The 24447-nt window shown below is 41.1% G+C and overlaps 1 protein-coding gene across 1 annotated transcript; it reads left to right on the forward strand.

The window, feature by feature from the left end:
• Positions 1–1810: 1810 nt before the first annotated feature.
• On the forward strand, positions 1811–12320 carry urm1 (ubiquitin related modifier 1). Its single transcript, XM_053854606.1, has 5 exons — positions 1811–1856; positions 2945–3015; positions 7922–8003; positions 9164–9212; positions 9965–12320. The coding sequence occupies exons 1-5, from the start codon at positions 1822–1824 to the stop codon at positions 10031–10033; spliced, it is 306 nt and encodes a 101-aa protein (XP_053710581.1). The 5' UTR covers positions 1811–1821; the 3' UTR covers positions 10034–12320.
• The last annotated feature ends 12127 nt before the right edge of the window (positions 12321–24447 follow it).

A 24447-nucleotide genomic window follows, 5' to 3' on the forward strand; every position in this document is an offset into this window, starting at 1 on the left:
CGTCAGTGAGGTCCCTTGATTTCCCGCCTCCTCAAGGTCCCTCCTTCACCCCCTCCAGGCCCCTGGTCCATCAGTCTATCTGCCCCAGCCCTGACTCCTCATTACCACATGAATGAAGAAGGAAGGGCCTGTGTAGGTTTGGACGCCAACAGAAGGCAGCGGATTTGCAATTCAAACCTCTGACTGACCCTCTTCCTCCCCCACTTCGGTCCTCCCAGTCAGGGACTGGAAGTGTTAGTGTTATGGGCTCACGCTGTTGTTGCCTCACCGCTACTGGCAACCTTCAACATGCTTGAGGTGGCTATTAGAGATGCATGTATCTTACTTTCATTTTTTTTCTCATTTGTCAACATTTCATTTAAAGCATTGGAGGCAAACTTGCCACCCTCCGGATGCAGGTCTGTGCGCCCCAACTAGATCCCGAATTTTAGCATGGATGTGGACCCACATCCCTCTGTGCTCAATGTCACATCATAAAAACACTGCTATTATTATTATTGCCACACACAATTTTGACAATATATTATCCGGCCAGAAGACCAACCTCTGCAGGGGATGCTGGTACACCTCAACACGAGAACATATTGACCCCATAACACCCTATAATTGGAGACAGGCACCATGAGTGTGATGCCCAAGTGTTGGGGTGACCTGCTACCTTGTCACAGGTGGCATTTGCAGCCAATGTGTGATCTTGCAGGAACTTGTACTGTGATCGGCCTGTGAGAGGCTGCCAGATCACGTATGCATCATTGTGGACCTGATACACAGTTACACAATTTTATGATTCTGTTTCTGATACTTCATGCCAGTGTGATCTTTTGGTTCAGATGGTGTGGTCAGTCACAGCCTACTGCAGGCACTGTATGCTTGTGTGGGTGACTAAGAGTAAAGCACCTTGGTCGCTGAAAAATACTAAGTAGCAAGTAAGTACCATTCACCACCATGTGAAGCCTGTTCTGTAGATCTTTACGTGACAAATAGCAAACTACATCAATGCTCTATATTTATGTAACTATTATTAAATGTTGAAGGTGGAAAGAAATAACCAATGACATGCGGCAAAATCCAAAATCCTCCTCTCCCAGTCCAAGCCGCAGCTTAACCTTTTTTTTTTTTAGATTGTTAATCTTTAATTGATATTTAAACTCTGTTCCACTGTCAGAATGCTATGATGAGGTTTGATTGAGATTTGAATTCTGAACCACATGACAATTACTACTCCAACTTCATGTACCACAGGTCTTTCAAATGATTTTAATATCATGGTTGATTTATGTGTTTGTTGCACTTCATTGGCTGACTAAAAACGGCCATAATTAAATGACCAATATTTGATCCAGAGTGAGGGTAACCAGAATTTGAACTGATAATAATATCTATATAATAACTACAATAATTAATATAACAAAAATGTATTTATATAGCACCTTTCAGAGGCACAAGGGTTGCTTTAGATAAAAGCAAATAACAATAGTAATAATTGTAATAATTAATAATAATAGTTATAATAATAATAATGTGGGAAACAATCACTGCCATGCAACAAATGACGAAATATTAGGAACTTATTCAATTTCGTATTTTAATTCAAACTCAAAGAGTTGTTTGACATGGACGTGCGTTTTAATGCGTTCGTTTTTTTGTCCCCGACAAAGCTATGTGAATTTAATATGATATATACCAGATAAAAATCGATTAAGATGAAAATAAAAATAAACGTTGAGACACCGTGTATTTTCGTCTGAATAAAATTGATAGAAACCCGTACAGTTGTGACGTTGCTTCCGTCTTTGTCACTTCCGCTCTGTCACTGACAGTATGGCTGCGCCTGTAGAGATCCAGCTGGAGTTTGGGTAAGTGAGTGAGTTACCCCTTCATATTCACGCGTAAACTCGGTAACATGTAATATCATGCTTGGCGGTTTCGCTGATGGGTCGTTTGGTGGGCGCGGTATCCCACTTTTCTGTCGCCACTGCAGTTAAAACGTGACTGAACTCGCGTGACAGCTAACTAACTAGCCATGTTTGTAGTTTTCACCCCCTCGAGTTGCTGCAGCGCTGGTGACTGGTGGATCTGTTTTCGTTCAGCCACGATGATGAGCACGACGATGTTATTTACTTTGTTTTTGGTGTCTGATTTGACTTTTTGATTCCGGTTTGTCTGCTCGAGCGAGGCTTCATTTCGAAGAGTGTTTTTCTTGCGGTCAATGATTTGTTTGTGTTGATGTACAATAGTATTAGTTGCGTCAAAAACAAACTGTCGCATTGTTATAATCTGAACATGAATTGCAGTAGAGTTAAATACAGCTGTCACTCAACTGAAGATGGGAATGTCAACATGAAAACGTGTATTCAGTGTAAGTACTCAATACCTACATAAAATCATTTGCTACTTTCTCTAATTTTCTTGATTGAAATTCTATCGGTTTACCTTTTGCTGTATTCTACTGTTCTGCAGTAAATGAAACTCTACTAGACTGAACAAATACAATATCACTGCAAATCATTACTATCTTGTCACGCTGGTGAAAATGAACACAAATATGCTGCAAACATTTTTTTTATCAGGGAGGTACAGTTATGTGGTTCCCTCTCATGATTGTGATGAATCTAATGTTTCTGTTATTGGTCATAACCATATTTAAAATTGTTATTGAAACAATCTGTCAATAGGTACAAATACAGCACAGCTGTTACCAGTTTATCTAAAGACAAGCTCCGAGAGATTCCTTCTGAAGGTGTCTAGGAAGTTTATTCATTCGACCTCTTTTTCATCTAATGTGCGTATATTTGGGTCGTGCTTGTGTGCCCATGAAAAGCCCATGTATTATTTTTATATGCAGTAATTCAGCCATATTTTGAAACACCTGAAGACTATGTTTATGAGTTTAATCTATTGCAGCATTCATAATATCTAATCTATTTGATGTTTTTCATTCTAGTGGCGGAGCAGAGCTGCTTTTTGACGGTGTGAAAAAGCATGACGTCACGCTTCCGAGTCAAGCGGAACCATGTGAGTAAAAAAAAAAAGGATTCAAATGTATGTGGGTGGAAATGGTTATTGTGATCAGCATTATTGCTATGAACTCTTTGAAATCTGCATTGATTGTTAATGCAGATTATAGAGTATCGCAAAATACAACCGGCACAAGATTTTGGGCGTCTTAACTGATGCAGACATTCACACAGGAAAAAGAGACAAATTGATCCCGGGTGATTCAAACATCCGTTGATCATGCTTTTTATTTCAGTTAGTTTATTTTCAGTTCTTTGATGTAAAAACAATGCAATGTTGGTTTGTGAGATACTGGGCAGAAGAGATAAGGCCTGGATCGGTGCACGTGTGCAGCCAGTAGTGTGTCATCAATGACTTGAGGCAACTCACGGTATGAACCAGTCTCCTTTCCTTCAGTCTGCAGCAGTGCAGATGTTAATTCACGGCTTAAAATTGTCAGTGTGTGTGTCACCTCCACCTCCACCTCTCCGCCCTAGTGACTGGGATGAGCTTCAGACAGAATATGAGGAAGATATTGGAAAAACAACCAACTGTGAAATGTATAACCATCGGTTTGGTTGACGTAATACACTTCACTATACACGGTTCCTTTCATGATGTAACTATTGTGGTTATTGCGGCTGAACCCATAACTTGGAATTGAACCTGTGGTCATTTCTTGAGCGAGGTCAAAGTCACCACGTTATTACGTTATAACCACGTTATTACGTTATAACGATTGCTGCATTTCTCTGCTTGCTTTTGCCACTGACACTGATTGTTTGTGGAATTATTTGTGACCACCACCAAGTGCATGATCAGTTTTTTGTGATAACACTGGGACTCAGTTTCCGGTCTGGATAGTTGTTCGTATGTGAAATGGCAATATTTGCAAATCAAATAGCATCATAGTGGTGCCTTGCTTTATCGCCATGAGAACGTCTTTTGAAGATTCTTTTGAAGAAACTGTAGTGCTGTGTTTTCTACCTTTAACAAAGGTCACAGCCCTTTACATTCTGTAGGTGTTGGGCATTTTTACCTTATTTTAAATGATCAATTGAGTTTTTGTTTTTACAGCAGCTGTTTCGTTTATAGCTCAAAGCACATTTAGCCATTGAGCGCCTAGATGTTTTACCAGCTTCATCCTCAGTCAGCTGAAGTAAACGCTCCTTCACTGGACGGATGTGTGAATGGGGCAGTAAAATGGTGGTAAAGATGGTCTTCTTCAAGCTTCTCGGGGTCACAAGAGTGCCATTAGGTGAAGTCATCCAAATATATTTGGAGCCCTTTGCTCTGTTTTTTGAGTCTACACTGGGCCACTCACGACACTTTACGTGCAGAAATCCCGAGGGTGACGTTATTTCAGGCTCAGCTCACGATCAGTGATGAAATGGACTTAAAGTGAAGGATACAATTTGGTGTGTGCTGGCTTGAGTGTGTGTGTGTGTGTGTGTGTGAGACAGTTATGAAAAGGGACAATGAGAGAAATATGTGTCTTTGGTATTTGAGCAAACAATGGCTGTCCGACCACAACGCTGACGTTGTCAAGACAACAGAAAGACAAAAGTTGACCACAACAGGGAATGTCATGAAGATATGACCTTGGTGCTCCGGCTGACCAGTGTGCCTTGGTGTGTGTGTGTGACTGTGGGTTTGGTTTGTGTGTGTGTGTGCAGTGGAGGCAGATATAATTGGTTCTGAATCCTTCTTATTTCTGTTTGACCCCAGTCGGTGATTGATGACCCTCGACTGAAAGACCCCAGCCCCCATGTCTTTCCCTTTCCCCCTCTCTCTCTCTGTCGCTCTCTCCCTATCTCTCTCTCTCTCACTCACTGTCTCTCTCTCTTTCTCTCACACATGCACAGTTTTTGCAGCACACATGAGCAGAAAGATGGATCACATGCCCCGCCCCTTTGTCATCGGCATCATAATAACATGAAAACGCCGATGTCAATGTGCGCACAAAAGAAGCACAGTTTCGGTTTGAATCCCTGTCAAAATGGCGCCTTTTCCCCCTTCTCTGTCTCTTTTTCCACCTACGCAACCAAGCTTTCCCATGATGCACTTCGACTCTGTGACGCAGTCGCTCTTTTTTCCGTTACGTTCTTGCAGTGGCTTCATGCCCTTCTGTTCCACAGCATCGTGCTTTATATGTCATCCTTAATTTATCTTTATTTATTTATCCCGGCGTCTTCACTTAGACCCCAGTGACTTGAAGATGTCCTCGTATTTTGTTTCTGGAGAAGCAGTCACTGCATTTAATGCACGTGTGCGCAGCGAGAGGGGCTGATGCAGGAGAAAAAGGTGGTGGGGAGAAGGTTTATGAGTGTGTGATGAGAAGGAGGGGCTGAGGGGTGAAAGAGTGGACTATGGGTAATGATGGAGAATAATACAGATAGACGGTGAAGAAGAGAGTTATTGCTCTGAAAGTGTTCGGCTTGTCACCATGCTGTGAGGAATCCAGATCAAAGTGTTTTGTAGTGGCAAGAGTTTTGTAGCTAGCTTCACCTGTTCACACTGTACATCTATGAAGTGGATAAAAACGCCAGACTTTTCAACACACCGCAATCACCTTAACTTTCTCCAGCAACATATTCTAGATTAAATGGTAAACATGAGGTGAATAACAAAATATTTTAAAATTGTACAATGTAACATATGTATTTAAGTTCAATATTATGTATTTTAAATGAGCGGATTTTGTGAGTGACAAACTAAGCAGAAGTTATGTTCATCAGAGGAAAATGTTACTGTGTTTTTGTAGAATTTTCTTGTGCTTTGTTTATGCGGTGATGCGATGGCTTAAATTGCAATCACCTTGTGAAATGCCTTGAAATCTTGCCGTAGATTTATAGAAAGAACTACAATTTCAGTGTGCTCATTTTACACAACTCATTGAGGGATCAATACCTCAACCATTTCACCGCACTTGTGTGTTTCATGCCGTCTGTGCTGCACCTTTGCGTCTGCTGTCCTCCTTGTTTTAAAGCTTAGCTAGCATCGAGTAGGACTTTGACAAGCAGGGCCTGTGGGCTTGCACATGTAGCGAGAACAGAATGGGGACAATTGACAGTGATGGACTAGAAAGGTGAGGATGAACCGCGTCATAGCAGGGCCGCATGTGACCAACGCACAAGAGTAATGAATCATTCAGATAAGTTCATCTGCAGCACAACTCCATAGGCGTTTAGCTTCCCTGAACGGATCCATTCAAAATATGCCGCTCATTGACTTGACACACTTTATTTTATATGTGGAATAGCTCGGAAGAGCTTCATATGTGAAGTGTTGGGAGATGTATCAGTTCAGCACCGTCACACATTCGTGGTCTTATTTTTGCAAACGTAAATCAGATCAAATAGGTGTTACATGGGAGTGGACTACTCATGGCAAATGCTTTTAATGGAGTTGCTCACCTCGCACAGGTTATGAAGGCTTTTTCATTGAAAACACAGATTGGAGAGAGTTTTACTGTAAAAGAGTCTGCATGTTTTCAATGAATATGAAAACAAAAACTTATGGTATTTAGAAAATGCATAATTTAATATTCTAAAACTAGTCCAGACTAGATTTTTGAAAGCATTTTGCGTTGGCCAGCTCTTTTTGAACCGCTGCTTGAATATTCCTGCTTCATATTTCTACATGTGTTTCATGTGAAAACTGCAGTGTTGTCGCCCTTTATAAAGCTGAACTCGTACCTGCTGCAGCGTCTTGCCTCTGTGATGACTCACCGCCGCCGCTGTCCTCAGCTCGCATCTGCTCCATCTGCTGCTGCCACGGCTCTTTTTAGTTATTTTATAAACTCCTGTGAAGTGGGTTTGTGTTTACAATGTGTGCCATCATCTCTCTTAAGAGTAGCTAAGTGTGTGAGATCATTTGACATTGTGTGATGTCGGCAGCTGCGATCGCACTTCTCTTCGGTGTCACGGTGTGTGTTCTGTGGTCAGCGAAGCACACACACACACACACACACGCACATACAGTCAAATGAACATATACTCAGAAAGGCACCGTTGAAAAATTCACAGATGTAAAGGTATTGTGCAAAACTACACAACATACATAAGGCAACGCACAAACAAAAACACACCCACAAACTGAATGCACATGTGCCTAATCCACAAACATACAAATGGTGCAATGTTGATATATATGCAACACACATACACACACTGACACGCTGAACACTATCACATGGACACACATCACTTGAAGCGCAGACGCGCATACATCCATCCAAATGGCATAAGGTCAACAGATACTCAGCAACACACACACGCACCAACGGTTGTGGTGCGAAACGCGTAGACAAACGTCAGATACACAACACAGAACAGCAGACGAAAGCTCTAACACACATATATACCAGACAGATGTGCACACATCCATCACAGAACAACACTATCGGTTGTATTTTCGCACAATCCTCAAAAGTAGTCACAACTACTAATGCGTGTCACTGAAGAATCCCTGCAACCTCAAGCAAAAAAAAATGCATTTTCGGCGTTTGTTGTGGAGTGATGGTTCCAATCATGGGTGCGGGGACTCACACTGAGGTGGGGCCGCTGTGGCAAAGTGAATATTTTGTGAACATTCTAGTGATTTTGGGACCCAAACGAAAACAGAAAAACCTGTATCATATCCTCTCTGTTTACCTCCATTAAGCGTCTGTGTTCATCGGCTCTCCTGAAGGTGAACGGCGTCACATCAACAAACCCCTCCCCCAATTCCCTGCGTCCTCTCCTTCCCCCCAAAAAGCCGAGACACATTAACCAGTACATATACATATTTGCAGGCAGGCACAGAACCCAGTCCCGCCTGATGCCTCCGTCGCGTCATATCGATCAGGGGGCTGGAACCGTGCACCTTGACCTTCCACCTCTGACCTATGACCTTGGCTGTCTGCCTTTTTGTGCGTTCGCAGGGAACGTGAAGCAGCTGCTGGTGTGGATCCAACAGAACCTGCTGAAGGAGCGGCCTGAGCTCTTTGTCCAGGGAGACACCGTGTGAGTGTTCTCCGCACTTGACGCACGCTTGACGCCACATCAGAATAAATGGTGGTGAAGCCATCCTTTTGGAGTCTGATGATCACGCGTGTTCCTGAGATCACCTGCGTGTGTGTGTGTGAGCGCCGGCAGCATCCTTATTGGAGCGGCTGACTTTTACAGCTGCCTTTGTGCCGCACTATTTATAGCTTCACCTCAGCGGTGAATGGGGGGGAGAGTTGGGCTTCCTCTGAAGCTATAGATGAGATGTGTTTGTTGTTTTGTTCCAACCAAACCATCATTAAGGACTTTGCTTTATTATCTCTTTAAAGATCTCACTTCATTGTGTGTGTTTTTATGAGTCTTTTGTTCTGCCCCGTTTTGTGCCGCCTTCATTTTTATTGCTTTTTTTCTCCATGACATCCCAGAGCAGGTCCGAAGCGGACCGACTCTTATTGAGCACTGTGTGTGTTCTGTTGCAACGCACATGTGGTCATGGAGACTTTGAGAGAGTATTCCCTTTACCACCCCCACCCAATGATATCTCTGGTCCAGCCTCTGATCGAGGAAGTGGAATCATCTTTACTTGGGTCTAGAATTTTGTCGGGACGTTTCTGATCCACTATGGAGAGCAGATTTACTTTATTGATCGCTTGCTGGGGCGATGCTGTGTTGCGGCTGCGGACTTTACAAGCAAGAGAATATAGCAGAGAATTGTGAAAACATGAAATGAAAAATATTACTGAATGTAAAATAGCACTGCAGCTGGAAGGAGTGGAATGATGGAATTTTCACTTGATCAAAGTTAATATTGATATTGAAGGGCCTAGCTATATTAATAATAATAATAATAATGATGATGATGATGATGGTTGGGCTTCAACAATACACTCCAAAACATAATAATTTAATATATTATAATATTTACATCCAATATGTTTTGATTTCATTTGGATGGTAGCCAACATGTTTCATAGTGTGATCATAGCCTTAAAAAAATGACAAAATAAAAAAAAATCTCAATCGATGATTGAACTACAATGAGTGAAGGGGAGGAAGCAGAATTTGAATATAAATTTTTATATTAGCTTGGAACGTTTTTCAGAGATGTTAGTGTAGCTCCTTTGTATGTCCCACATAGACTGGAGAAAGTCCCACCTAAAACATGCCTTCTTTCTCAGGAGACCTGGCATTCTGGTGCTCATCAACGACGCCGACTGGGAGCTGATGGTGAGTGTGTGTGTGTGCACGTCAAAGTATTTTCACTATTTTTAGCTTCTAAGTCTTTAAGATGGATGACGCCTATTACACATTTGAGGTCACTTGATGCTGCCGCGTCTCCCTGCGCCTCGCACAGATATGGCTCGGAAAAATCTGACAGCTCTTCAGATCTACAGTTTTTTTAAAAATATTTAATAAAACACTTTTTTTTTTTACGTTTACATTAGGGTTATGTCACGTTTGTTTGCGCCCTGTGACAGACCGGTGATGCTCAAGGGTGACTCTTACCCTGAGTAGCTGGCATGGGCAACACTAGTGGAATCAGAGGAAGCTAGTGTGTGAACATTCTATAGTCATGATTGGTATGTATTAACAGGGAAAATAGTAAATATTATTATACAAGCAATGGGAACGTTGATAGATGGTAAAATGGGACTCACAGAGAGAGCAACACAATATACAGGGAGAGACTATATATATATATATATATATATATATATATATATATATATATATATATATATATATATATATATATATATATATATATATGACCAATGTAAGTAACACTGCAGAAACTGGAAGGTGCAATGATTCTTTGCCCACCACCTTATGTAAAAATAAATGTGCCACGTTTCTTTGCATCAAGACTGTAATAAACAACTAGCCGTGTTTGTTTCACACACTTCTCATTTTCATGACAATCAACGTAAAGCCTTTTTGCCGCAATTGCCGCCCTCAGTGTATGTGTACGTCTTCAGGGGGAGTTGGACTACCAACTGCAGGACCAGGACAACGTTGTGTTCATATCCACTCTTCATGGAGGATGAGAAACATCGCCTTGCACCTTCCTCCTCTGTGCACCTCCCAACAAGTGCTCAGCTCATTGGCTCTTGCTGTGCCGTGACAGTCGGGGTGATTGATGATCCACTGGAATGGAGAAGGGGGGGGAGGATGATGGGGGGCGGGAGGCAGCAGGAAGGATGAGAAGCTTGAATCTCCTCACAAAACTGGACTGTTTTGTAGTCACAAATGGACGTTTAATTGTGAATGCACACTTCTGGATGTAAATGGAGTCCTGGGATGTGTGTTTTATTCTGTTTCTTTTTACACCTTTTGTCCTTGGATTTCTGATTATTGTTGAGTTTTTGTGTCTCCGTTTTACCTGTCGGAATCAATTTAATCAACATTAAAGCGTGAAAGAAAGGACAATGAGCTTGTTTTTATTGTTTTGTGTTTGTAGCCGAGGCACTTTACCCAAATGTGTTGTAGTTGTTAATGTAGTTCAACTTCTTCAACCTATACATTTTGATTCACTATTCTGTTTTGGCCTTAGTTGACAATAAATACATTTTACAAATGACATTTAATATTTTCATTCGCACACCAACCAATATTTTCTTAACAAATACGGGAGTTATTCTAAATTGTTGTAAATAAAGTGTTTTATTGAATTAAAATGTATTGTTTTTTGTTACTTGGCTTTGCTTAATATTTTTTGGTATTTATCTGTTGAGCAGCAACTTTTTAATATGATTGCTATTTCATTATTTTTTATTTTCACTGTTTTTTTTTATACATAAAACATGAACTCATCAGTCTTAGTACTTGTCCTCTTATTGAGAGGCAAATGTTTTTTGTCAAAAATATTTAATAAACTAGAATGAGGATGTATAATGTCTCAATTGTCACTTTTTATTTGAAGGTTTAAAAATGTGAATTATCTTTTTTACTTAATTACCTACATGTTTCTGCTGTTTGTAAAATCATATTTTTCAAAATGTACATTTTCATTGTCTTCTAAGGTAAAATGCAAATCTGACCTCACTGACCAAATGTTTTTCCACTGCATTTTTCTAAATTTATATTGATGTGCCGTTTAAGATCCTGGCATTTTACTCTTGTCTTATTGGGTCGAGTTTTTATTTATTTATTGTTATATTATTCCCTCATGTCGAGCATGTCCACTTGAGATGATTGAAGAAGAACTGATATCTACTTTTCTGGTTTTGGGTACTTGTCTTGTTTCAACCAAGCATCTCAGGTTCAACAGCATTGGAGTTCAATGTGTATGATCAATTCTGCTGTGTGATCAGTCTGGACTCTCTGGATGACCAGAGCTGATCAACCCCACGCTGGATCATTGCCTCCACCTGTGTGTGTGTGGCTGTGGGTGGGTGGCTGGGAGTGCAGGGCCACTGCGGGAGGTCGGCCCTCGCCTGCGGGCTGCCCTCTCTGAACGCCTGGGGCGACCTAAAACCTTTTCTCGGTTGTAGAGTCCGATTTGCAACTGGAAACGGACCAAGGTAGTCCGTGAGAAAGAGAATGCTAATGAGGGACCACTTCAAGGTGCGTGTACGTGTGTGTGTGTGTGTGTGTGTGTGTGTGTGTGTGTGTGTGTGTGTGTGTGTGTGTGTGTGTGTGTGTGTGTGTGTGTGTGTGTGTGTGTGTTAAAGTGTGTGAATGAGCGATCAAAGGGTCTTAGCCTCTCAACAGGACCCGGTTAAACAATAAGGCTTTAATTAAACTGAAACCACAAAATGTTTCTTCATTTCCTTTTTGGAAATCTGCCTCAACGGGGCAATTTCAGGTTCATGGCAACTTCCTGTTCACAACTTTATGGTTTGAGCTCATCAAACCAGTTCTGAATGTGAATGTGAATCTCTTAAGCCTTTTTCCTGGTTCAGGTTTCATATATCTCACTCTGGATTAGCTTTTCAACTTTCCTTTGCATTAGCATTTTTATGTTTGCCTGTTTATGGCTGCACCTCCCTTTTACTGTTTGTTTTTTGTTTTCACTTATTGCACCTTTTTTCTGAGCATCATCAAGTTAGCATCCTTTATTCTGTTATAAGCTTAATATGATTCCATTTACATACACTGGTTCCCTTATTATCTCTCATATGAAGCCTTGTCGAGTTTGGCTTATTCTATAATTATTTTTGCTTCTTTTATGAAAGCTTCAGAAAGATTTATTCTAAAGTGAAGTATCTTAGTTGTTTTGTTATCTGCTTTAATTTATGTTGCTGTTTTCTCTGAATATTTATTTATTTTAGTCTGTTATTGAGGCTTTCTCCATGTCAGCTTGTTCTGCTTCTTCAATATTATTTCATAAAGTTGGCCTCTTCTATGTTCACTCTTTGTACATTTAATGTCGTCTAAGTTTCATCAGTAAATGAGGACTGGAAGCTGAGCTCTAATGTGTTATTTTTATATTTAGCTGTCTAAACAATGTTGACGAACTCAATGAATCCTTTTTTAATGCTTTGGTAATTCATTTATCTTATGTTACTGTTTTTAAAGTTCTGAGTCTGAAGCTACCACATAAAAGATGAAACAACTTCAGCTTTGTGATAAATAGGAGCATTCTGACCTTCAGTATGTACAGTATATATATATTTCTCTCAATCAAGTTTTAAATGGCCTTTATACTTGTAGTTAAATAATATAATAATAATAGTAGTTTTAGATTTATCTCAAGAGTCAAGTTGTGCATCTCAGGCATTAAAATTCCTAGTTGTGAGTGAAAAAAGCTATTTTTTCTTCATTATATATATATATATATATATATATATATATATATATATATATATATATATATATATAATTGAGGATTGAATAAAATAAATGAATATAATAAAAATAACATTAAAGTTCATATGTCTGTTGCAAAAAACAACAATAGTAATAATAATTTGAAAATAATAATAATACTGGACGTGGGTTGCGCCTCTTTTCTGTATTATTATTATTTTATTTTTTATTTTTTTGTCATGATGCCTCGCATGTTTAAAGGTTAATTTCAGTTTTATTTATTTCCACTCTCAGATGTCTCACCTCAGAGACAGATAATGAAGGCATCGTTCATTGATGACAAATCCACAGATTTTTTCCCGTTTTATTCAAGATTTTTTCTTTACAACATTAGCTTTATACTGACATTTACTGACATTTTCATTAAAGTACGTCAGTTTGCATAATCACAAACTAGTTAACTTGAAATGGCGAATATAAGCCTGTGGTTTCTTCGAATAAGATAAAGATGTGTATGGATCCTTGTTGATAAAATACATCCTGACTGTTCCATCTGCGCAAATAACGAATATAAAATTTGATTTTCGTCCCTTCAATACAGCAAGACTCTTTCAATGCATATCAAATTTGGTTAAAACGACCGATAACGTTGTAATTGTAGCCAAGATATTGGCGGCCATTTTCTCACAGCAGTGAATTCCGCAGCAGCGATTGTACACAAGAGCAAACATGCTGGACTGATCCTATAGAATCAGCAGAGTTAAGCCTTTAAATGTTCGACACACACTCGTGTTGCCCCCCTCAGCATGCAACACAAAACATCAATGCACTGTGATGCCTGCTGCTGACTGAGAGCCAATTTTGACTTTTCTTTAATTGCCTTTTCACCGTTTTACTAGTTATACTGCTATATATAATTATCATTGTATATAAATATTTATTTAAAAATTATATGGCCTTTCTTTTTTTGCTAACAATACAAGGACTTTTATTGCGCGACATATAATTAAAAATAAAATGTTGTTTTTTATCACTGAAATGTATTGTTTCACTTCCAAAAACGTAAGGAGGATATTGGACTTCGTGTCCAGTGTTTGGGCAGCATGCAGGCCTCAACTCGAAGCTTTCTTCCATGTGCCAATACGCAGTCAATAGATCGATCCCTCTCGTCGATATTTGCCATTTAAAACAAACACTCCTGATTAGATCTTCGACGAAGTGTAAATACCAATCCACGAGCCAAAAAACACATTAGATGAGGAGCGTTTGCTGCGCTTTATTACAAGCATAATAGAAATAGACGTGCAACTTGGTCCGCGCGCGCGTGTGTGAGAGTGTGTCTGTGTGTGCCTTACCTGACATGAAGGCCTGTGTGTGTGTGTGAAGGCCACAGAGATGACGAGTGTGAGCGTGTAGCAACAGATGTCCATACACAATTCTTGGGGTTGGATTTGGAGTTGAACTCAAGAATTGCGTTTGGACAATCAGCCGCTAGAAACTCTGTATCTTATGCTGCAGCTGACACACAGTCTTTCCCCTCCCCAAAAATGTACACATTGTGGTCTAAAACAGCAGTTTAACGCACTCTCTTGACGCAGTGACGTCAACCCGACCTATGTAAGCTTTAAAATCACAATTTAAAACCCAATTCAACCATTTAATCTGTGGAAAGTGGCCAATAATAACTATAATTCAAAAATATTTAATGTAGAATCATAAATACATAACTGAATAACAAACAGTATTTGAGTCAAACAAGGCCTAAAGCTTAACAATACAACGTGCGTTTTTTTTTTGTTTTTTTTTTTTAACGTTGCGATATTACCACAATACTTGTAACAATGAAGAAAACTAAGTCTGTTTTGACCATTTTTTCTGCGTCTTGTTTTCCATGTTTGCTCTTCTGGCGTCACACTAACCAATTTAAAGTATAAAAACATTAAGATTTTCTATATGAGTGATCAAAAGTAGACATTGTTATCAATTTAATTATTTTTGTTATGGTGATTGCTCCCGAGGGCCAAACTGGTTCTTTTAATCTTTTAAATAGCATGTTCTTGCCAGAAAACAGCGGTCGTAAAGCAAAAACTATCCCACACAATCTGTGTTCAAATGTCGTCACACAATTCTGCTGCTGCTACTGAATATTATCTACTTATGTCGCGTAAAACAGTTTTCCATTCAAGCGCGCGGAAGTTGTTCAGAATGTACAAACAATAGTTGGCACCTGTTAGTACCGTATTAAGCGTAATAGCTCAAACCTTAAGTAAATTTTGTCCCGTTAAATCGCGTTGAAACTACTACTATTCTTGTCGATCGACTTTGGAACAGTCCCCGGAGCGAACAAATATTAAACGAGCCCGTTATTAGGGGCTGCCATTTTCTCCGCCTTTCCTGTCAGTTTTCTTGAAATTAAAACCCCTCGAACCGTCCCAAAATCCGTGGGCCTTTAAGATGGCTGAATGGCCTCTTCAGATCTTGGAGCAGAGATGTCACCTCCTTCAGCTCCAACAGTCTTTAAAAACAGGAGGCAAAAACACGCCATTTTATGCACCTGTGCCGCGTCATCACCTCGCACGGTCTTCTCCTAGCGCGCACCGTTATACATGAAACTATGTCGAGAAATCCCCCTTTTCAAAAGTGCTCGCAGCCATTGTGTTCTCTCTTCTTGTGATTTTCAGGGGGAGAAAAAAAAAGCAAAGGTAGTTCCCGCTGGTGCGTCCTAGCTTGCGTCCTGACGATGCCCCCCCCACCCTCCTTCGGCGAGGAGCGTCGGATGGTTGCTGGAGGATGCGAGGATTGTTGAGCTCCGGACAGAAGCACCTTCTTCCATCCTTCCTCTCCGGCGCTCTGGGAGTGACTGACTGCTGGTTCAATGCTCGCCTCTGCCTTTTTGACGCGCCTGCAACAATACGCGACGCAGCGCGCTCTGGAGAAGCTCCTCGCTTGGTACTGAATTTGAATAACACCACGGGGTGATAAATGTCCATTGTACTGCTTAAGTAATGAATCTAGGCTGTGCTCTGTGTCACACACACACACACACACACACACGCACACACACACGCCAGCAGCTGCGATCAGGAACCAGCAGCCCCTCTTAAAGACACAACAGCCCTATTTTCAAGGCCCCAAAAGAGATGACAAACCCGTCCCTGTTTGCTCTCTGACCGCACTGCGTGACGTTCACTGTTTCTCTTTCTTGGGGCCCTTTGAGCAAAGCAGTGCAACGCTGTAACCTGGCACTAAAGTGGTGCGTTCATGTGTGCAGGATATAAGACATGCTACTGTATGAAGGCCATAGGGAAAAAATGAGGTAATTACAAGTGACAGAAAGGTTGTTGTCACGTCATTGATGGAAGACGTAGACCGACTCATTGACAGGAAACTATTCAGAAATGACTGAAAAGCGGCGGTTTTAGCTTTTAATAGTTAACGCTTTGGCCATTCATGATGTCATGTTTAAAATGGTAATGCGCACCACCTAGAACAAACATGCTATTGGTTGAGCGTTCCGCGATATCAACTGACAACTTGAACTCTTCCATTGTTGCACTGAGGTAACTGAAATAAAAAGGGCCTTGTACATTCAGACTTACTATCATGGTTTTATGATTTAACCCACTGAATGGCTGAAACTCATTTAATTTTTGATCTAATGGACCAGGACTTTGAGAGGTTTTATGTCCGTAATCGATGAAGTGTAAATCCGAATTGGCCTGATGTGAATGGAGTCCTGCTTTTTCACTGATAAAATATAAAGTCAGTGTACTTCTCAGTGGATTCCCCATGACCCTCATGTGTCCAAAGCAACCTCTGTCAGTATCTCTTATCAGCAAGTCATCCTCCTCCACCTTAACATGTCCTGATCATCTTCCCTAGTCACCTCAGTCCTCCTCATGTCCTCCTGTAGTACATGCATGAACCTCATTGCTTGTGTTTCTCTCCTGTTCTGTTACCTGGTGCACCCATTTCCAACACTGGCCCCAAGCCATCACCTAACTTTGCCTCCAGTCTTTTGATCTTCATCCATGACCCTTGAAACTCAGTTTCCTGTCTCTAAACATGCATCAGGACAGGTCTCGCTCTTGTCCTCAGAAGCTTCTGTCACATCATCCAGCACTCTCCTTGTCACCTCCCTTCATCCATCAGAAGGCAGGGGATTTAGCTTGAGAGTCACTCACTTAACTCGGTTTTAGTTGAAACATGGAGCCCATGCATGTGCAGCTCCTGAGGACCTTCGATGACTCTGTGGTGGCATCAGCCATTTTCTATGGAGTTGTGTGCTGAGTGGGCAGCATTACGGACAGGGACAGAAAGAGGCTAGACAGACTGGTGAAGAGGGCATGGGTTGCTCTCTCTACTAGGTGGAGGAGGTGGGAGACAGGAGGACTGTGGCCAAACTGTAATCATGATGGCCAACCTATACAGCGTATATATATATATATATATATATATATATATATAGACAGTGATATATGACAGTTGGGAAATTCAACGTGTGACAGCAGCCAATGACAACAAAGTCAAATAAAGGCCATCTAGTGGGAACCAAACGTTTTATTCCTCAGCAGCAAGCAACTAAAACGGAGCATTGTGATACTTCCTTTAGTCTGGCTTTGTTGTGACCCTTCATAGTGCACAGATCACTGCTGAAAGAGGAAACATGGAGGTAATTGAATTTCACAAATTTGTTGTTGATCAGTTCTGAAATGCCTCACCAACCTGAGCATTTAAGTGATATCTGGAGCACATGAGTAGCTCCAGCAGGAGGGAGGTGCTGTGGAGGACGTGAGCACGTTTCAACGCCTCCTTCCTCCTCTCCGACTCTCCTTCTCTCTCCAATAAATCATGGTGACTGATCCCGCCCCAGGCGCAGGGGGTCCTCCTCTTTAAAGCTCAATCCGTTTTTTCCCCTTTTCATGTGTGTGAAGAAGCCAAGTTAACCTCTGCTGATCCTCAGGGCCTGAGCCCCTCTCAGCCTGGGACCGCCTCTCATTCATTCAGCCAGTCTCTCATTCATTGCTCTTTTTTTTGGGGTGGGGGCACTGAAAAGCAGGAACCCCTCCAGCTCCCCTTCTCTCTAGCTCACTTTCTCTTCTCTTTGCCTTTTCACGGCCTGACTCCTTCAGAGGCGGGAAACCAAATAAGTCAAGAGGCTCCACTCTCACTCTTACCTTGACATTCCTCACTGATGAGTCTCCTCTGCCAAATGTTCCACCTCCTGACAACATATTGTGGAGATCACACACGCCATCTGGTGCAGAAGTGTCTTTCTGATCTAATGACGCTGAAATCAGTGTCGGCCCACGTCTGATCACAGCAAACTGTTCTGCACAAAAAGTCAATTACAGAGTCAAAGTACATGCTTACGGTATCACTCTGCCAAAATGATTCACATGAAAACAGCTGATTCTGGGAAGTGGCAGTTGAAGTTGAAGTCATTTTTAATGATGTCAAATATTTTTGATCATAACCACTCACATTTAAGTATCCTGCACGATAACATGTCTCTGTTATGAATCTATGATGCCAAATTAAATTACGAGAAATAAATGTTTATTGTTCCATTATTATTATTGTTATTATTATTATTATATGCTTTACTTTTTCCACAGCTATTTTTAAACAAATATAAAATGAAATCAACCTATTTCTAACTTGTAAAAAGTATGAGGAATTTAAAACATATAATAATAATAATCACTGTACAAACAATGCACTATCTTTGTTTTCCTTCGCTAAACAAGGTGGTGCCTATCCAAGCAACATGGGGCGAAAGGTGAGGGGGGCGCTGGTCACATACAGACAGAAAAGCACTGACAATATCTTTGAACATAAACAAATGAATAAGCTCTTTGCACTCTCTTGGACTCACAATTTCCAGTTGCACTGCACTTTAAGTTAGATGTGTCAAAGCCTGGTCCATGGGCCACCTGTGGGCCACACGATGCATTTCTGCGGCCCACCACTGGTTTGCGGTGTTTTAGCATGGGTGTAGCCCCAACATCTCACTTGCTCTCTGTTCAATGATAGATGCCAAGAAACGGTGAATAAGGGAATTCCTACGACAGCCCAGCTCTCTACCTTGGAAACATTTACTTCAATTAAAGTTACAGATACAGTACATCTACAGTTCTGCCGGGAATGTAGCAAACATTTATACTCATGGGTCCAGTCATCCATAGATGCTGGCCAGTGACTATAGCGATCTAAGTCATTCTGCTTTTTCTCTTCTTACAATACTTTTATTTACGTAGCAAAACCACCGAGTCAGTCAAATGCTAATCATGACATGAAATCACTCCTGTTATTGCCACACACACAATTTTGTTAGCACAATAAGCTAAGATTCGCACTGAAGAAGAACCTTTTCTCTCCTGCGGGGCATGCTGGCACACAAGACAAACATATTGATCCAACACCCTATAATTGGAGACAGGCACCAGGAGTGTGATGCAAGTGTTGGGGTGACCTGTTACCATGTCACAGGTGGTATTTGCAGTCAATGTGTGATCTTGCAGGCGTCACCGCTAGGATGGTGTGGTCTCCCTCTGACTCAGAGGCTGGTGATGGCGCGTTCCTTCTGCCGACAGTTATGATTGTGACTTAGTATGAAGGGCGTGGGACACTGGATAACCATGGAAAACACTACATATGAGCCACCTTCTTGATGTCAAACATAACATGGTGCTTGTGGACCTCTATTCACGGAGCCTATTTTAGGGAGTCAAGTGTTAATACAAAAAATATATCTACTTCAATGCTCACTGTTTATGGGGTTTTTATTATATGCTCAACATGGAAACGCATGACAAAGAAAAATCCTCATTGAGAGTCCTCCCTAGCACTCAGCTGTCATGCATTGATAGTCCATTCATATGGCATCATAATGCATTTATGGGATTTAATAGAAGATGTTCCGAATGTTTATAGTCATGTATGTTAACCTTTGTCTAGATTTATAAATTGTCATGAGTTGTGGCCTTAACTTCATCAAGTTATGAGGACTGAAGAAGCCCTGACCATATCCCTAACTTAAGCACGCCATATATATAGCATTATCACAAATAAGAGTTAGACAAAACAACATCTATCTCATGAACAAACCCGCATTGTCATCATGTCAATCCCCAAACACTGAATTACATCATCTGAAATAAAGGAATTTTATGTATTATATGCAGTACATTATATAGTAGTAGTTGTGTGTTATAGAAGATCATCATCATGGTATATCTTGGATTTGTGTCAATTAAAAACAATATTGTAAGGAATGTATACAATATATTTTTAAAAGAATGATAACAATATATGATGAGAAAACTAAATTATTCAAAGCAAAACTATTCAAACTGAATTAGATAAAATTTATCTGACATCAAGATGAACAGGAAGCTTCTGAAACAAACTTAAAAAACAGATCTTCTGTGTCACCGTCTCTGTTTTTTTCCCTGACAATTGTCTAAGCAGTGTGGCTCTTATCCTCCACAGTAGTACATCAGGCAGTATTTTTTTTTAAATAAATCATGTGCCTCCCTGTAGCATGCCATCAAGGGATATAAAACAAGTGTATAATGTGCATGTATCTCTCCGGTTCTTCCCTCAGAAACCCCAGCGATCTGATGGCCACAGCCAAAGAGCAACACTCTTGACCAAAACTGAAACTCCATCAAGCGAATGAGCTTAATAAAGGCCTTTTAGCTGAGCAGCTTTTATGTCGGCGGTTCGTCTTGGTGGTGTATAGTAGAGGTGTGAGTGTGTACACACTAACAGTGGGGGGCTGCTGAACACCACGCAGGGGCCACTTGTGCTCCCCTCCATTCACAAATCAATGTTTAACCCGCTGGCTAAAAGGCCTGGCGGGGAACAGGGGGCCGGGGCGGGCTGTGGAGCTACCCTCGCTGAAAGTTGGAGAGAGAGAGAGAGACGGGGAGCACAAAAGGGCTTGAGGGGGATTCCTAAAATAAACCTCCTTTGGTGAAGGCATCTCCTGCCTGCTGCTAGGGCACAGCTATGCAGGGCAGCGGGGTGAGACTGGCAACGGCGGGCCAGAGAATGTGGCTGATATTTATCGTGAGGAAGCATGAAGGAGGACACGAGGTGGAGTGGACAAAGACCCAAACGGGCTCTTTGAAAAGGAAATTATAGAAGCAGAAGAGCTCCATGGATCTGCGGAAGCTCTCTGGAAACCAGTTGAATGTCCTGGGACCAATTCACAGTCGGAAGCAAACAAAAAAAGAACAGCAAACATTCACTGGAGAAACCTTTGGGATTAATCTGAGATTAAAGCTCAAATAACACTTTAAAGAACCATTAAGTATCCGAGATTAGAAGATTAAAAGACAAGTCTTGCATACATGGCCGTCTAGTTGACACACTCTTCACCTCCTCGTCTTCTCCACTACACACGCACACGCACACACACAACGACCCCTCTTTTCAAAGCACGCCTAAATATCCCCCGGAATTCTTTGACATTGGTTGCACTGTTGCCTGGCAACGGGGCGACGGACAGCGTCATCCAGGGAGTAACAGAGGGGATGAGACTCTGGACTGATCTCAGTGTGTGGAGATCTCAACTGTCACTGAGAATGCAAAAATATTTAATTAATTTAAAGAATTTTGGCTTTCCAAGAAACCCCTCTACGATGGCTCAGCGGAATAAACGTATTTTGATATGTTTCAAATATTGAAGTCTTCTCAATGATGCACCAAGTGCCTCATTGTGATGATGCTCCGTTTCCTAGTTATTACCTCATAAGGTTCTTCCCTGTCGAATGATAGGTTAGCCACATTATTGCATCACAGTGGGCTCGACTCTGAACCTGCCCACTTCCTCATTAGACCGAGCCGTGACAGACGTGGTAGTGTGTGAGAATGAGAGAGCTCTGCATCTGTAGGTCAACAACAATGGTGAAGAAAGTGGCTCGAGGAAGTGGAACTTTGGCCGTGAGTGATTTTAACGTGTGCAGTTGTATAGCTAACAGTGCTGAGACAAGCTCCTGTTTCATGTGGGAGTCGTTCCTGACTGCAGCTGTCAGCACAGGTGGGCTGAAGACTTTGTCATGTTTCACGACACACTGATGTCTTCAGTGGCGGTCAAATATCATTTTGAAACACACTCTTGTCATTAGGTTTGACCCTCTTTAAGAATTTGCACATGTCCACCAGTCATTTTGTAAACATAATAGCGGATAACTGTATCGTCCTCTATCACAACCGTCGCTCAGCAGCTGCTGCAGACAGTCCACAATACTGCACAGGGCTACTCAGATGCATTAAGATATCAAACATTGTGTTTCTGACGATGCTGCCTTACGCCTTTTAAATGGAACCTCGGGGACAAATGAAGTTTTAAATGAATGGATAAATGAACATCGTCCCTGGCAGTTGTTCTATAACTTGGTCCAGTTTATCGGAAGACATGGTCTCCACTTTCACCTGTGAATTGGACAAAACAAAAACAGTTTAGGTGATCGCTCTTTGATCACAACTTGGATGCTTGTGATAAAAAACAAAGTTGCAGTGACTGTTTTATTTCAACTTCTTCAGTTTCTTTCTTGCTTGAAGGTCCATGTGGCCTAGGCACCTTGTATTCAGGCTTTCCTGGCAGGCCAGGAAGACACCTCGATTCCTGATGTGAACTGACAAACATTTCTGGAATTCTTAAGTATGTGGCTCATTGTGCATGTAACTACCTGTAATTTTTTTTTTCTGTTTGTGGTCTCCTTCTTAAACAAATGCACAGATTGACCGACAAGAGGGGGACTGGAGATCTTTTATCGATACTTCGGACAAATTTTGGCAGGTGGCAGCGCCAAAAGCCAATATTCCTTAACAGCACAGGGTTAGCTCAAGCTGCTCTGAGTGCCCCAGACCCATCAATGTTTTGGTTAGCTGAAACTGGAAGGTGTTCACTAGATATTTACAATAGGATTGTCAGGGTGGGAGTCTCTGCAATTTTGTTGTTCTCATCACGTCTCACATTTTCAACAAGCTTTTTCAAGCAGTAAAATTTAGTTAAATATATTGTATTCAATTGGTAAATGCAAACATTTAAACATTTTGCTCATTTTTAATCTGAACAGAACTATAGTTTTTACTACTTACTTTTATTGAATCTTATTTATTTTCACATTTTTTCAGGAGTTTGACACTTCAGGTTATCCTCATAATATGCGTATGCAAGGCTCAACTACAAAAAGGCACTATTTTACGTGTCTAAAAAAGCAATTTGTAATTCTTGTTCCAACCAGTCCAGAGGACACCTTCTCTCCAATCAGGTGTCTCAACACTGTAACCAGTCCTGTTTGTTTCGGTCTGTATTATTCCAATGAATACAAGTTGAAAAAGGAGTGCTGCACTGGTATGTTTTTTTTCCAGGAGATTTCAGTGAAATGTGACCAATTATTTTTTCCCCTTTTTTGATAGGCAGTAGATGGTTTCATCCAACAGCATGCACAGAAATTGGGCTTTAGAGTCACCAAAATTGAGCCTGTGAATGGAAAGGCTAGTCAACTAAATATAGTTATATATGCTAAATATAGTTTTCCCATCTGTTAAATGAAGAAATGAAGATTCTGACCAAGATAACTTTTGGTAAGATCTATTCATTCAGATACTGGACTTGGACAGACACCGATGCTTCATAGTCATAAACCTCATCTCAAAACACTCAAACGTTCAACATTGTTGTCCTCAGCAAATTCTTCCTTGAAAATAAATCCACCTCTCCTTGATTTGTCTGACAAAATTTAAGTTCAACGACGCCAAGCATCAAATAAAAGTTTGAAAAGCTGATTAAGGTGTATTCCTCAGTGATGGGAACAGATGATTCAATAACTTGTGCATCAAGAAGCCAGTAATCCGATTACACCGCTCTGAGCATGTGTTTGATTGTGCTGACTAAGTGATGCCGTGTTAAGTCTGCACTTGATGTTTTCACTGAAATGCAATTCTTTTTAATGCTTAATTCAAAGAACAATGGCCATCTGGGAAACCGAACAATAGTGATCAATTAAATTCACCCTGTTGCTACGCAACCGTGTCCTTTCTTCACTTGTTCATTTCATGGCAAAGCCTGAAACATGGAGGTTGTTGCAATTTCATGTCATTCGCTCAAATATGAGTTGCAATATTATAGATGTAACAGGTTCAAGACACTGCGGGTGTAGTATGTGGTAGTTGTGGTAGTATTACCAATGAGATAGATACTTTTCTACGTACCTTTCTTTAATTCTCATTTTCGTCCCAAATTATGCCTATTATTTCAGAAGAATTTCAAATGTTCTATCACCTTTGTTTCAGTGCAGACATGAGATACATGTGATGACATGGATGACGGGTTTTGCAGGGAGCTGCTGAGTAAGAGGGTCTCAGTCGAGGCTCAGACCCTGAGTGACAGCTATTGACCCGCCCAGCCAAAAGACGTCTCCGTGGGAACAATATTGATTATTGCCACTGCAATAAAGGTCCCGGAAGCTTGTGAGAATGTCACGAATCTCCGCTCCCTTGCGGCCCAGGACCAGAACACAAAGACCAAGACCACCTCGCTGACCTGCACACCCTGATTCTCTCACGCTCACCAGCGCAAACCACAACAGATGAGAGACTGAAGACCGCTGTGTGTGACACCTTACAAGCGCTAACACTCATGTGTCAGTGCTAGCTTATGTGTGTTCACAAATGTGTGACATTTAGCTGCAGG

Source organism: Synchiropus splendidus, chromosome 1 (genome assembly GCF_027744825.2).
Source record: "Synchiropus splendidus isolate RoL2022-P1 chromosome 1, RoL_Sspl_1.0, whole genome shotgun sequence".
Lineage (NCBI taxonomy): Eukaryota > Metazoa > Chordata > Actinopteri > Syngnathiformes > Callionymidae > Synchiropus > Synchiropus splendidus.

What these genes read in the sequence shown, in the direction of transcription:
- urm1 (XM_053854606.1), top strand. Translation starts at nt 1,822, where the DNA reads ATGGCTGCGCCTGTAGAGATCCAGCTGGAGTTTGG. An exon ending in GAGATCCAGCTGGAGTTTGG is followed by an intron (nt 1,857 to 2,944) that starts GTAAGTGAGTGA and finishes TTTTCATTCTAG; the next exon opens with TGGCGGAGCAGAGCTGCTTT. An exon ending in ACGCCGACTGGGAGCTGATG is followed by an intron (nt 9,213 to 9,964) that starts GTGAGTGTGTGT and finishes GTACGTCTTCAG; the next exon opens with GGGGAGTTGGACTACCAACT.